The sequence below is a fragment of the Vipera berus genome (genome assembly GCF_964194415.1).
Source record: "Vipera berus genome assembly, chromosome: 2".
Lineage (NCBI taxonomy): Eukaryota > Metazoa > Chordata > Lepidosauria > Squamata > Viperidae > Vipera > Vipera berus.
The window spans coordinates 118,038,304-118,050,923 of NC_138203.1; the positions used below are offsets into that span (position 1 = coordinate 118,038,304).

The 12,620-nt window shown below is 39.3% G+C and overlaps 1 protein-coding gene across 1 annotated transcript in view; it reads left to right on the forward strand.

Annotated features, from left to right (window-relative positions):
- The window catches only part of LOC308661933 (venom factor-like), a 123,938-nt gene extending 111,751 nt beyond the window's left edge, over positions 1–12,187 (forward strand). The window contains exons 35-40 of the mRNA XM_081317204.1: positions 1,098–1,203; positions 4,142–4,231; positions 5,610–5,693; positions 7,112–7,195; positions 8,856–8,991; positions 12,014–12,187. Of these exons, the coding sequence (XP_081173330.1) occupies positions 1,098–1,203; positions 4,142–4,231; positions 5,610–5,693; positions 7,112–7,195; positions 8,856–8,991; positions 12,014–12,155 (642 nt within the window). The 3' untranslated portion in view covers positions 12,156–12,187. The remainder of the gene's footprint in view (positions 1–1,097; positions 1,204–4,141; positions 4,232–5,609; positions 5,694–7,111; positions 7,196–8,855; positions 8,992–12,013) is intronic.
- Positions 12,188–12,620: the final 433 nt, after the last annotated feature.

Genomic DNA, 12,620 nt, shown 5'->3' on the forward strand with positions numbered 1-12,620 from the left:
TTCAGAAAGAGATAAATATGATTAATGAATAGCCTGGCTCACCATTAAAGACATGGAAGGGGGTGCAGGTTGAAACAGGAAGGAGTAATTGATAACGAGAGAGCGACATCCCTGATCTAATGCTGCAAGGGGATAATGGTGCCCAAATAATGATGGCATCCAAGCAAATGTCCAAAACATCGAGTTCTGACCTTGAGAGGCCTGCAGCACCTGAAGAAACCAGGTAACAGCCAAGGAGAACAAGCATGCTAGAACTGACTACCAGAGCTGTGGAATTATTATTGTGATCTCTATGTAATTCTAGCAACCATTCCGATAAAAACATCTTGCATTGATAATTAGAGATCCTGGGCCTTTCTCCACTTGCACTTAACCTCAGTACAAGCAGACCTTGGCCAGTCATTATTTTCTGCTATACCTGTATATTGTTCCTGCATCTTGTTCACAGTTTCTGGTTAAGATAGGCTGAAGGGATCCTTCCTTGAACCCATGCCAAAACAGTATTTTACCCTTCATGCAATCACGGCTGGAGGGGATCTTCACATTATGTGAAATTAGTTAGTCTTTAGCACCTGTTCCTTTGGAGGGAGGTCCAGTGATTGCTGGCCTAGGTCACTTAATCCTGTTTGGATAGTAAAAAAAAAGCATGAAATATAAATAAATAAATAAATAAATCTAAAAAGAAGATACGACAGAATAGTGTGTTAATTCTTTTTGTATCCCAATTAATTACTAAGATAGAAAGATACAGATTGGACTCTGTCTTTAAAGCAATGGAATTTTATGATAGACATAGAGCCTTCCTCAAAGAAAGAAGTCCGGGATTCCAACCAGAATAGTGTGTTAATTCTCTAACTTTTGACCAGTATTTTCTGAGGCACCATTTGAACCTGCTGGTCCTCTCACCTTTTCCATTGCTTACCCCTTATTCTGGGAAACCTGGACAGACTTGCAGAATTTAGTCCTTCAGTCACTGGTCAAACCTCAGGAACTTGGAACAAGCAGTTTCCTTGAGGTTATTCAGAAGAGCTTTAGAAAAAAAAAACATCTCCATGGGTAAACTGGCACCCACAAATTATCTTCTTTCTCCATCCCAGGTCTCCCACTCTGAGAATGAATGTCTGCATTTTAAGATTCTCAAGCATTTTGAAGTTGGCTTCATTCAACCAGGATCAGTCAAGGTGTACAGCTACTACAATCTAGGTAATGGCAGATGTATTGAACACCCCTTCCTCCTCCTAATTTCCCCACACAACAGCAACCCTGTGGAGTGAGTCAGGTTGAGAGAGAATGATTTGCCCAAGTTCACCCAGCTGGCTTTCATGGCTAAGGCGGGACTTCACTCACAGTCTCCCCCTTTCTAGCCTGTGCCTTAATCATTAGACCACACTGGCTTTTCCCAAGGAATTCAACATACTGGAGCTTGGCAAAATTAGAAAAAATCCTAACAACAATTGATAGTTTGTAAACTAAACTATTTTTGACTTTCCAAAAATCTCTTTATAACCATTTTATAAAGGCTGAAGTGAAAAATGAATCATTTGAGAACATTGAAAGATATTGACACAGAGCTCTGTCTGATGTTTTGGCAGCCTTCCAGTCTGAGCTTCTTTTGCTTGCCTCCTGAGGGGCAGAGAACAAAGCTGGTGGGGTCTAGGACAACTCACCACTGCTAACTCGCCAAGGCCAACTTGCCATGGGACAGCTCCCCATAGAGCAAGAGTTACCCTAATATCAAAGCAATGGTAGAATACAATCATTAAAGAAAGTATGCAAAAGGAGGCACAAAGTGAAATGTGAATGGCAAAAAATAAAATCATGTTTTAATTATTTTTAAGAGACTAAGGAAGCTGTGCTTATCATGGCTGAGGAAGAGTTTTCCCATTCTAATTAATATTTTGAAAATTCATTATGATTTTTATTTCTGAATACCATTTTCATTGCAGCTCTTTAACCACAAAATGTGCAAAATTATGAAAATACTTTAGAGAAAATTACCTGTATATAGCAGGCAAAATTGCAAAAAGGCCTTTGTTTGGAAAAACATACCCCCAAATAACATATACATTTATAAAATGTTAAAAGAATGTAAAATAACGGTTTAAAAAATCTCTAATCCAACTAATCAGAGCTGAAATATTTGCAAAATTGAAAAACCAAAATCAACAGACACACATGCCCAGTTCTAATTCGGTTTTGTGGGCAGCACAGATCAACGGATTGTGCTTTAATTTCAGGAAAGGATATGCACACCCAAGACATTCTGCTGTGCAAAGCATTTGCACTGATTTTGCATATAGGTGCAATCCTAAGATCGCCTGCTGTGTCATAGGGATACCTAATTTACCTGGGAGGTCAATTTGCCCCCATTTTGATCCCACTCTTGCTAGGTCTTGTTAGCTTCAGTGAAAATACGACATTATTGGCCTGTAATCTCATTTATAAGGCCTCCATCATCCTCATTTACCAACGGCCATGGGACGCTGCAACCGTTTAAAGGCATAGCAGTGCTAAAAATAACTTGCATTTACCACCATTGTAGAATCCCTCAATCATGTGATTGCCACTTTGAAATTAGCATATTTGCCTGCAACAATACAGTACAGTTTGGAAAGTGGAAGTAAACTAAGATATCCAAATTATTAAACAATACTAATACTAAATATAATAACAATATCATATAATTAAAACCAATAATAATAATAAAAAGGAAATAAACTATAACAATCTAAAATTTACTCATAAGCTAAATGGAACTTTTTAGTCCCATATTTATTCTGGATATAATCTATCCATCTTCTCCAAACCGAAATGTACCTTTCTTGTGAATGATCCTTCAAATAAGCAGAAATCTTAGCCATTTCTGCTAAGTTTGACACTTTAAGCGTCCATTCTTCTATGGAAGGCAAGCAATCCTTCTTCCAATATTGCCCTACCAATAACCTTGCAGCTGTTATCAAATTCAACATTAAATTAATTTCTTTAGTATCACAATCTGTAATAACCCAATAAAAATAATTGTGGAGTGAACTTTATCTTTCTCTTAAAAATCTTGAATGTTGCTACAAGTCCACCAAATATGAAAATAAGTAGCAGCCAAGCTACCACATCTCCAGCATTTATACTGTAAATTAGGATACATGCAAGACAACTTTTTAGGGCCCAAATGCCATCTATAAAACATTTTATAAAAATTTTCTCTTAATTGTTGGGCCTGAGTAAATTTTACATTTCTAACCCACATTACCTCCCATATATCCAATGGGATCGATTCTTGAATATTTTGGGCCCACTTTACCATACAATCTTTAACTAATTCCGTTTCCGAGTCCAATTCTATTAAAGCGTTATAAATTCTCTTTATATGTGCTCGATTTGGATCTTTGAACTGTTTTACCAAATTTTCATCTATTAGAGTAATACCAACCTTTTGATCTACCTTTCACCTGGCTTGCAATGGAACATACTGAAACCAAGACTGTACAATATTTTCTTGTTTTAACTCAGCTAACGACTTTAATTGCCAATCACTCCCTACCAATCTAAGTAAATCCTTATAAGAAATCATATCCAAATTTACACCCATGGATACACTCTCTATCGTGTGTCCAGGAATCCCCCAAATTGGTATTTTATAATTTAACTTATAATAATACTTTTTCCAGACACGCAATAAAGCACTTCTTAAAATATGAGATTTAAAAGCCTTATCAACTTTTTTATTTTTTTATTTTATTCCTGGTCAGCTCTGTCTGCCTTAAAGTCAATCCCAAATCACTATAATCTGCAGATGTGGATGCAGCATCTAGCTTCGCCCCTGCAATTCAGAGCAAAGGCGTCCTGGACTCGGAGAAAGCCTCGGGCTCCGTGGGAGCTCTCACCCTCCGACCCCCAGATATTTCTGGAAGGTTCCAGGGAGCTCTACCTCTACCCGAGGAAAGCTCACCTCCCCTTCTTCTCCCGAGGGGGAAGTTTATGAGCCATGGGACAACTGATTGTCACAGTCTCTGCGGACCTAACAAAACCTCAGGATGGGCGGCCAGAGAAAAGCCGCCATTTGGCGCGGCGTTGCCACCGGAAGTCCAATCATCATAAATTTCTTGATGTGATATATGGATATAATTTTTAATTCTTCCTTTAGATGAACAATGCACCAAGTTCTACCATCCAGATAAAGGAACAGGCCTTCTCAATAAGATATGTCATGGTAACATTTGCCGATGTGCAGAAGGTAAGTTGGGATACACCAAGCTGGTAGGAATAGCCAACTACCCTGGAAGATAGAGTCAAAAATCCAGATGAATCTCAACAGACTTGAGATTTGTTGAGATTTGCCTTATCTAACAAAATGAAATTCAAGGTTCTACATTTAGATAAGAAAAACCAAGTGCACAGGTATAGTATAGGTGATACTTGGTTCAATACTAATAACTGTGAGAGAGATTTTGGAGTCCTACTGGACAATCACTTAAATATGAGCCAGCAGTGTGCTGCAGCTTCCAAAAAAGCCAATGCAATCCTAGGCTGCATTAACATAGGGATGGAATCAAGATCATGTGAAGTATTAGTACCACTTTATAATGCTTTGTAAGACCACACTTGGAATACTACATCCAATTTTGGTCACCATAATATAAAAAAGATGTAGAGACTCTGTAAAGAGTGCAGAGAAGATCAACAAAGATGCTTAGGAGGCTGGAGGCTAAAATATATGAAGAATAGTTGCAGGAATTGAGTTTGTCTAGTCTAGTGAAAAGAAGGACTGGGGTGACATGATAGCAGTGTTCCGATATCTAAGGGACTGTCATGAAGATGAGGGGTCAGCCTCTTCTCTGAAGGCAGGACAACAAGCAATGGATGGAAACTAACCAAAGAGAGAAGCAACCTAGAACTAAGTAGAAATTTCCTGACAGTTAGAACAATTAATCAGTGGAATGACTTGCCTCCAGAAAGTGGTTGCTCCAATACTGAAGGTTTTTAAGAAGAGATTAGACAATCATTTGTCTGAAATGGCATAAGGTTTCCTGCCTCAACAGGGAATTGGATTAAAAGACCTCCAAGGTCCCTTCCAACTCTATTATTCTGTTATTACTGAATTATTATTTCAGAGCATAATAAACCTGGTGTTAGAGTTGCTTTTGAAAAATGCGGTGTTTTCTTTGCTCCTTAAATACAGTACAAATCTTATGTGATTTTCTCTTCAGAGAACATAAGACAGTGCAAGCATTTGAAATACCACATTTCACCCTCAAATACCACATTATCAAGTAATTATGTAGATTAGTTCTAGAAGGGGTGTCAAACTGCCAGCCTGTGGGCCGGTTGCATCATGCAGAGGCCGGGCCCACCCCAGCTCTGTCAATGTGAAAAAAGTCACGATACGTCATGACACATCACATGACATGGTGAATTTGACACCCGTACTCTAGATAGTAAGGTCTCGCAATTTAATTAGCATTACTTGTTTCTTATCAAACACATATCTTCTAAAAATGAGATGTTATCTGCTCTGTGCTGGCTCCTTTTTGCCCTAGCAATGTCTTTTAAATGGGAACATGTATCCTCAACAATCAATCAAACATGTTGTCTTCTCTTTTCTCCTTCTGAAGAAACTTGTTCCTTGCTCAGCAAGCAGAAGGATGTTAATCTGCGATTACGAATTCAACAAGCCTGTGGGCCAAATGTGGATTATGGTATTTATATTGTAGAATCTTATTAATAAGGTGGTGGTGTCTTTCATTATTAATGGTCTACTTTTAATTATCAAGAAGTCATAATTTGGAGCAGCCATTTTGAACTTATTCATAATCAGATGGATTTTTTTTACCCCTGGAATACATACTGTATGCTCATCCTGCAGTGATATTTTTCTAGTTTACATGGTGCTCCTTGTTGGTGTTTTTATTGAACCTCTGGTGTAGCATAATAGTTCATGGCTCCTGGAAATGGATCTGGATCAAGGAGTAAGCAAAGCTAAAGCACTGAGATTCGGAAAACATTTCCATGCTCCTCACTTCCACTTCAATTTCAATCCTTCAAAAAGCAGCATGCAGCCAAACTGCAATTGTCTGCATGGCCCCATCCTCAAAACCCAGGGGCTAAACACTACAGTACTGTGAAATGGAGTGAGGTGAAAGTTTTCACGAATGGGGGACAGGACTGCTTGGAAGCTTACTGTTAGCCCTTCGAGGTAGTCCAGAGAAGAAGAGCTGCCGGGTGCATCAGCAGAATCTTTAGCATAAGGTTACATGAAGCGGATTCCTGAAGATTTCTCCCATCCTCTCTTTCTAGTCTCCGGAAAACTAGGGAGGGTCCCCTCTGAAAGACTTCCTGTGCTTTTCCCACCCCCACAGACTGAGCTGCCTCTCATCAGCCCGTCCCCTAGATAGGCTGCAGGTCCTCCTCTTGCCTCCCAAGGTCATTCCAACAAACCTGTAATGGTACCTGGGAATGACCTTGGGAAATGACTGGATAGGGGGCAGCTTAGCCTGCAAAAGGAATTCAGGTGTGGCAAACGTCTCCCAAAAGACCCTCCCTAGTTTCTTGGGCTGTAAAAGGGACAGGGAAGTAATGTACTGCCAGTCTTGGAAGATTCTGTTAATGCAAGCTTACAATGAAGTAATTTTAGTCCATCTGGCCCTGCTTCCTGTCTGGACTACCTCACATGACTGATAACACTATCACACTCACAAAAACACAGCACCTCAAGAGAAAATACACAATTTGCTTCCATGTACCCCACAATGAGATACTCAGTGGCCTTACCTGAGGGATTCTAGACTGCCATAAAGATCCAGCCTGGAAGTGCCCATAGTCTAGGTGGAAATGTTAAGAGTACCTGTCCCAAAGCTGTTTTTCTGAAAAGCAGCTGGACTTTCTTGGTAAGAAAGAAAATCCAGTTGCCTTTTGGAACAGCATGTTTGGGATAACCATGACCTGGATGATTGAGAATGTCTACTAAGCACTATAAAAAATTAATAAAGCATTTTTTTTTTAAAAAAGAGAATGTCTATAGACAACTAGGAGCATCTGTGCCTCATGATTATACCACTCATGATGAAAAATAATCAGCTGTCTTAACAAGTATTATTTCTGTCTTTGTTCTTAAAAGTCTACAAAGCCAAGTTGCTTCGCATGGAAGAAAAAGATGGTAATGATATCTATCTCATGGAGGTTTTAGAAGTTGTTAAAAGAGGTAAGAATTATTCCCTAAAGCAAAGCAAATATTAGATAGTGAAAGTTGAAAGTCTGAAAGCTCATTTGAACCCCATTTTAAAGTTCACAGTAGTCTATTTGATTTGATTTATTCAAGTGCCAGCCCCTCTTACTTATTGACAATGTACAATAAAATCAAACAAAATAATAAATGCAATATAGCAAAATTACTATTGGAATAGGAAAAAAGAATAAAGAGCAAAAACAGATGCTGAATCCAGCTGTTATCATCCATAACCCCAAATGTATCTGAAATGAGCCCAATCAACCTAACTCACAAGGCTTGGAGCCAGCTCTTGAAGCTTTCTAGAAGGCCAACATGGTGGGAGTTACCGAGATATCAGGGGAACTTAGAATAAAATAGAATAGAGCTGGAAGGGACCTTGGAGGTCTTCTAGTCCATCCCCCTGCTCAAGCAGGAGAACCTATACTATTTCTGACTTCACCTATCTACACATGTGCTTCAGTAATTCCTTCAAACCTCCCTTATTCATACCTTTATGAATTATCAAAAGGACTATGGGATAGCATACAACTTAACAAATCAATGTTTCTTAAAGCAAAATTTCCCTTTTCATGCTTCTAGTTACAGTAAGGATGCACAAATGGATGAAGGTCTGGTGTATTCTTTTGCTTGTAAGAGGGGATGACTTTAAATTGATCTCTTCACTCTTTTTTCTGTGTTTTAAAGAGAGGAAACATCTTATTCCTCATCATTATCACAGTTATTGAAACTCACAAAAGAGTTTTTCTAAACAAAATGTTTCTGTTTTAAATAAGGATTCAGGGTTTTGTCTGTGAGGATGAGGAACTAGGGATGAGTTACACCAGAAAAAGAGGGAGGAGCCATTTTTATCATTCTATCAGTTTTCTGTATCCTGATCAATCTGCTCCAGTGAGTTAGAAGATCCTCCAACGAGTGTGGGAAGGATCTGTTGTAGTGGGGGTTGCCAATGGCCTCACTTCACTCTGCAAAAAAGGCCTCCCTTTCACTTCTGTTGACAGGAATCTTCTCTGGATGATCCACAGACAGATGAGGTTAGCCTGAAAAGTGCTCCAGTACTGAGATAGGGAACTGGTTTTGCAATAGTGGCCAATATCTGTACCTCAGGTGTAGGATGAGGGTGAAGGTTCATTCTCCAAGCTTGTGGGTTGGTTTCTAAATGTTTCATTACCAGGCTAGGTAACATCTTCAGCGGAGTTTAGGTGATTTTCTGTGTTAGTGCTAGTGTTCTATTTATAAGGACTTCAAGTGTGGATGTGTCAAGTGAGGGTCATGTGATGAGTCTTCAGAGAGACGCTTCTGATGGGTCTTGTGATGGGGATGTTACTTCAGGTCAGGATCATTGGAAGGTGCGAATTATCAGTGGGTTGGGGTGAGTTATCAGTGTTTTTTTCAGTATCAGGTGCTACAGTATCTTGTGTTGCTTATAATTGACTATTCTGAGGAAAAAGGTAGAGAAGGTGGTTTCCTTCCCCCAGGGTGATAAATATGGTTCAGTAGCAGTTGAAGAAAGAACCAATGCACTCACTAAATACAGCTATTCCCTCTTCTCTGGTTACATAACGTTATTTGCCAATGTACAGCAAGAACATTTCCCTATTGAAATATTTATTCAGATTTTATCTAATTTCTGCAGGCACTGACCGAAATCCACAAGCAAAGCCCCGCCAGTACGTCAGTCAAAGGAAATGCCAGGAGGCTCTGAATCTGAAGGTGAACAATGATTATCTGATCTGGGGTCTCAGCAGTGACCTGTGGCACAAGAAAAATGAGTATGTATTTCACTAATATTTTTATTTTTTAAAAAAATATATAGATTTTGTTGTTCTGCTATCAAATTCACAGAACACCTAACAATATATCTACAGTACCCTAGAGTATTGTGTTACATCTTTGAAAGCAACCATAATCTGAATCTATTAAGATGATGATGATGACGATGATGATGATGATGATGATGATGCTATCCGTTTAGTCGAATCAGCTTTTGGCAATTTTATGGTTCAGGTCCCAAAGGAGGTTTTTCACAAGGCAAAGGGATTTTGTTGCCTTTTGAAAAAGCACTTTTGGGACAACAATGACCTGGATGACTGAGAATCTCTATAGACATTTAGCTATAGTACAGGTCTCTCCACATCTTCCGATCTTGCACTATTTATTTGACTTTTTCTGTGTTCTGGCTAGTGTCAGCTTTGATAGTGTTTAGCCATCGTGTTCTTTGATGACCTGGTTTCCTTTTACCACTAATTCTCCCAAACATAATTGCTTTCTCTAGTGAATTCCCCCACATGACGTGGCCAAAGTAAGTGATACGCAGATTTTGTCTTCTAGTGACATCTCTGGTATTATGCGCTCCAGTACTTGCTTGTTAGTCATATGTGCTGCACCACAGCTCAAACAAGAGGTTTTCAACCTGTGTTGCTTTTTTAAGGCCCAGCTTTCACAACCATAAGTAGCTTCAGGGAACACAATAGAGGGGACTAACCTACATTTGGTTGCCAGGGTGATGCCCTTGTTTTTCCATATTCAGCTCATGTTCATCATTACTGTCCAACCCAGCCCTCTATTTCCAGTTCTGTTGCAGTAGTCATTGGGGCATAGACTTGGACAACTGTGATGTTGAGGGACTTGGCATGAATTCTGGTGATCATAATTTGGTCACTGACTGTTGAGAAGCTTTCCATTGCTCTAGCAGGTTTGTTACTTATAGTAAATGCCGCTCCATTTGTTTTCCTAGTATCATGTTCTGAATAATAGACAGTGAAGTCCTCAGACTGGAAAAAAGCTATTGTTCAACCAGTGTGGTTCACTGACACCAAGGAAATAAATTTCCAACTTGATCATCTCACATTTGACAATATCTAATTTACCCTGACTCATTCCTCCAACATTCCATGTGGCTATCTGTATATTGGTACAACACAGACATTTGTTTCTGCCATAGGCTACCTCAGCAACTGGGATTCCTGTTATCCTATCATTGGGCACCCTATCTGACGTGTTTGAGACACTTTCCATAGAATTTTACATAGACCCTTTCTATAGAATTTTGAGTTTTTTGCAGAGTAGGTTGCCAGGTCTTTCTCCCAACCTGTAACTCATTTTTTGATAGCTGCCCAGGGACAGCAATTGCCATGGTTATTGTTAACCTGGGCGATGATCGGCATGGGATTCTTTTTCTGTTATCTCATCATGATTCTGTGTTTATGGATCCTCTTAGTCTGACTCCTCAGTTGAGACCTGTCTGACCTGGGTGACCCTTCTGGCATACTTTCTGGTGGTATACCTCCAGCATAGTTCTCAATCTCAACAGAACACATGTCCCTTCCCTGCAACAAAGGGGGTATCCACATGGAGGGGTCTCTCCTCAAGCAGCATCTCTCTGGGAATATCTAAAGCTTTTGCCCAGATGCTTCAAGCCACAGAGTCGGTATGCTCTATGTCCTGCTGAAGAGCTGTGATTGCCTGGAGGGGTCTTTTCTATTACAAACCTCAAGTTTCCCAGTGCCTCCAGATCTGGCCTGCAAGGATCTGCACATGTGAGATCTTTCACTCAGCAAAGAATGAAAGTTGTCTGTATCTCTTTGGGACTGTCAAATTTTTGCAACCCAGACCTATTAGGCCCATCCATCCCATTCACTTTGTGCTGAATTATTTCCACCATTGTTTTTATAGTACAGACAGCTCAATAGGGGAAGGGTTGCATCTAGTTGTTCCTCTCTAAACACTCAACATATGCATGAAAGAGAGTGAGTAGATTATCACTGTATGTCAGGGGTGTCAAACTCAATTTCATTGAGGGCCGCATCAGCATTGTGGTTACCCTTGAGGGGCTGGGTGGGTGGGGCCAGGGTGGGTGTGGCCTACTGGGTGGGTGTGGCTGTATTTCAGCATAGATGACCACCACAAAATTGTACATTGGCTCCTGATGGCCTGGGCCGGAGCCAAGGCAGTGGGGGCCATTCCCTCACTGTTTCCAGGATGGCTTCGCAGGCCACATGAAACCACTACACGGGCCGGATCTGGCCCCCGGGCCTTGTGTTTGACATGTCTGCTGTATGTTTACGAACATACATCTGTTGTTTTAGGTATTTTTGGAAGCATTAGGATTGATACTCATTTACCTCAAAAATATCAAAATACTATTTCGGTGTTTTAACTGTCCAAAGGAACATAAGAATTTTCTCATTTTTATCTAACACTTCTTAAAGTCTTCCTGAATGTAGCTACCACAAGCCTGATGCATTCTATTCTCGTTGCCTGGCTGAATTTGAGAAATTCCAGCTGTGGCCCATTGGAGGGGGTTTTCATTCCATTTGAATTCCACAAATATACTTACCATGTTCTGTTGATAGTATACATCTGTAGAATTCATATCCAATTTTCTGTTCTACATCTCAACTGAAATGCGTAAAGTCTTAGACTGGGGAGAAACAATCTATGAGACAAAACTAATTTATCATTGAATTCATTCATTTGTTTGTCACATCTGTATTACTGCCAAATCTTACAACTCACAAGGGTGTATTTTTCCACTGTTTTAGCAATGTTTTATGGCGGCAACCATTTGAAATTTCCAGAATTCACTCGTTTCAGGATTTGGGTTTTAAGAAAAAAGAAAAATTTCTTCTCTCATCCCAAAATCAAAATTGAAATTAAAATGCCATATTTAAAAGGATGAAATGATTAAAATGTATAAATGGATTCAGCCCAGCACATTGCTCCAACAGAAGACAATTGAACTAATTTCCTTTACAGGGCTAAGTTTTAAGCTATTCTCTTTCCTCTTTCTAGAATTTCCTACATCATTACAAAGAACACCTGGATTGAGAGATGGCCAAATGAAGATGAATGTCAGGATGAAGAATTCCAGAATTTGTGTGAAGATTTTGCTCAGTTTTCTAACACACTGACTATTTTTGGCTGCCCTACTTAAAGTACAGAAGAATCAATGATAGGAAGGAAATTCTCAGAAGACAGATTTTTGAGCCAATACATATATGTTACTTTGCCTCTTGATTTTTTAGTTTTCTGTCATCTTGCTCTGCTATTTTTCTTGTTTATACATAAAATAAATAATTGATTTATTATTTGGTATCCTGTTGATTATTAATAAGCAATGATGTTTCAGGATTACTATTTTTCTTCTTCTGATCCATCTAATAATTGAAATTTTCTGAGAAAATTATAAAGTACTGTTTTAGTGATGGATGAATGAGTAGGTGGGTGAATATTAACTGGGACTGGTGAGGTTGGAGGAGAGAATTAAGTGGCACAACTCAACACGATGCAGGATAGAAATTTACTTCCTTGTAATTTTATCCCAGTAATTTGAATAGGTAGCTCTCTGCATTTTGCTGAGTTTCCACCAAAGTGCCTTTTCATTTCCTGCAAATTGCAA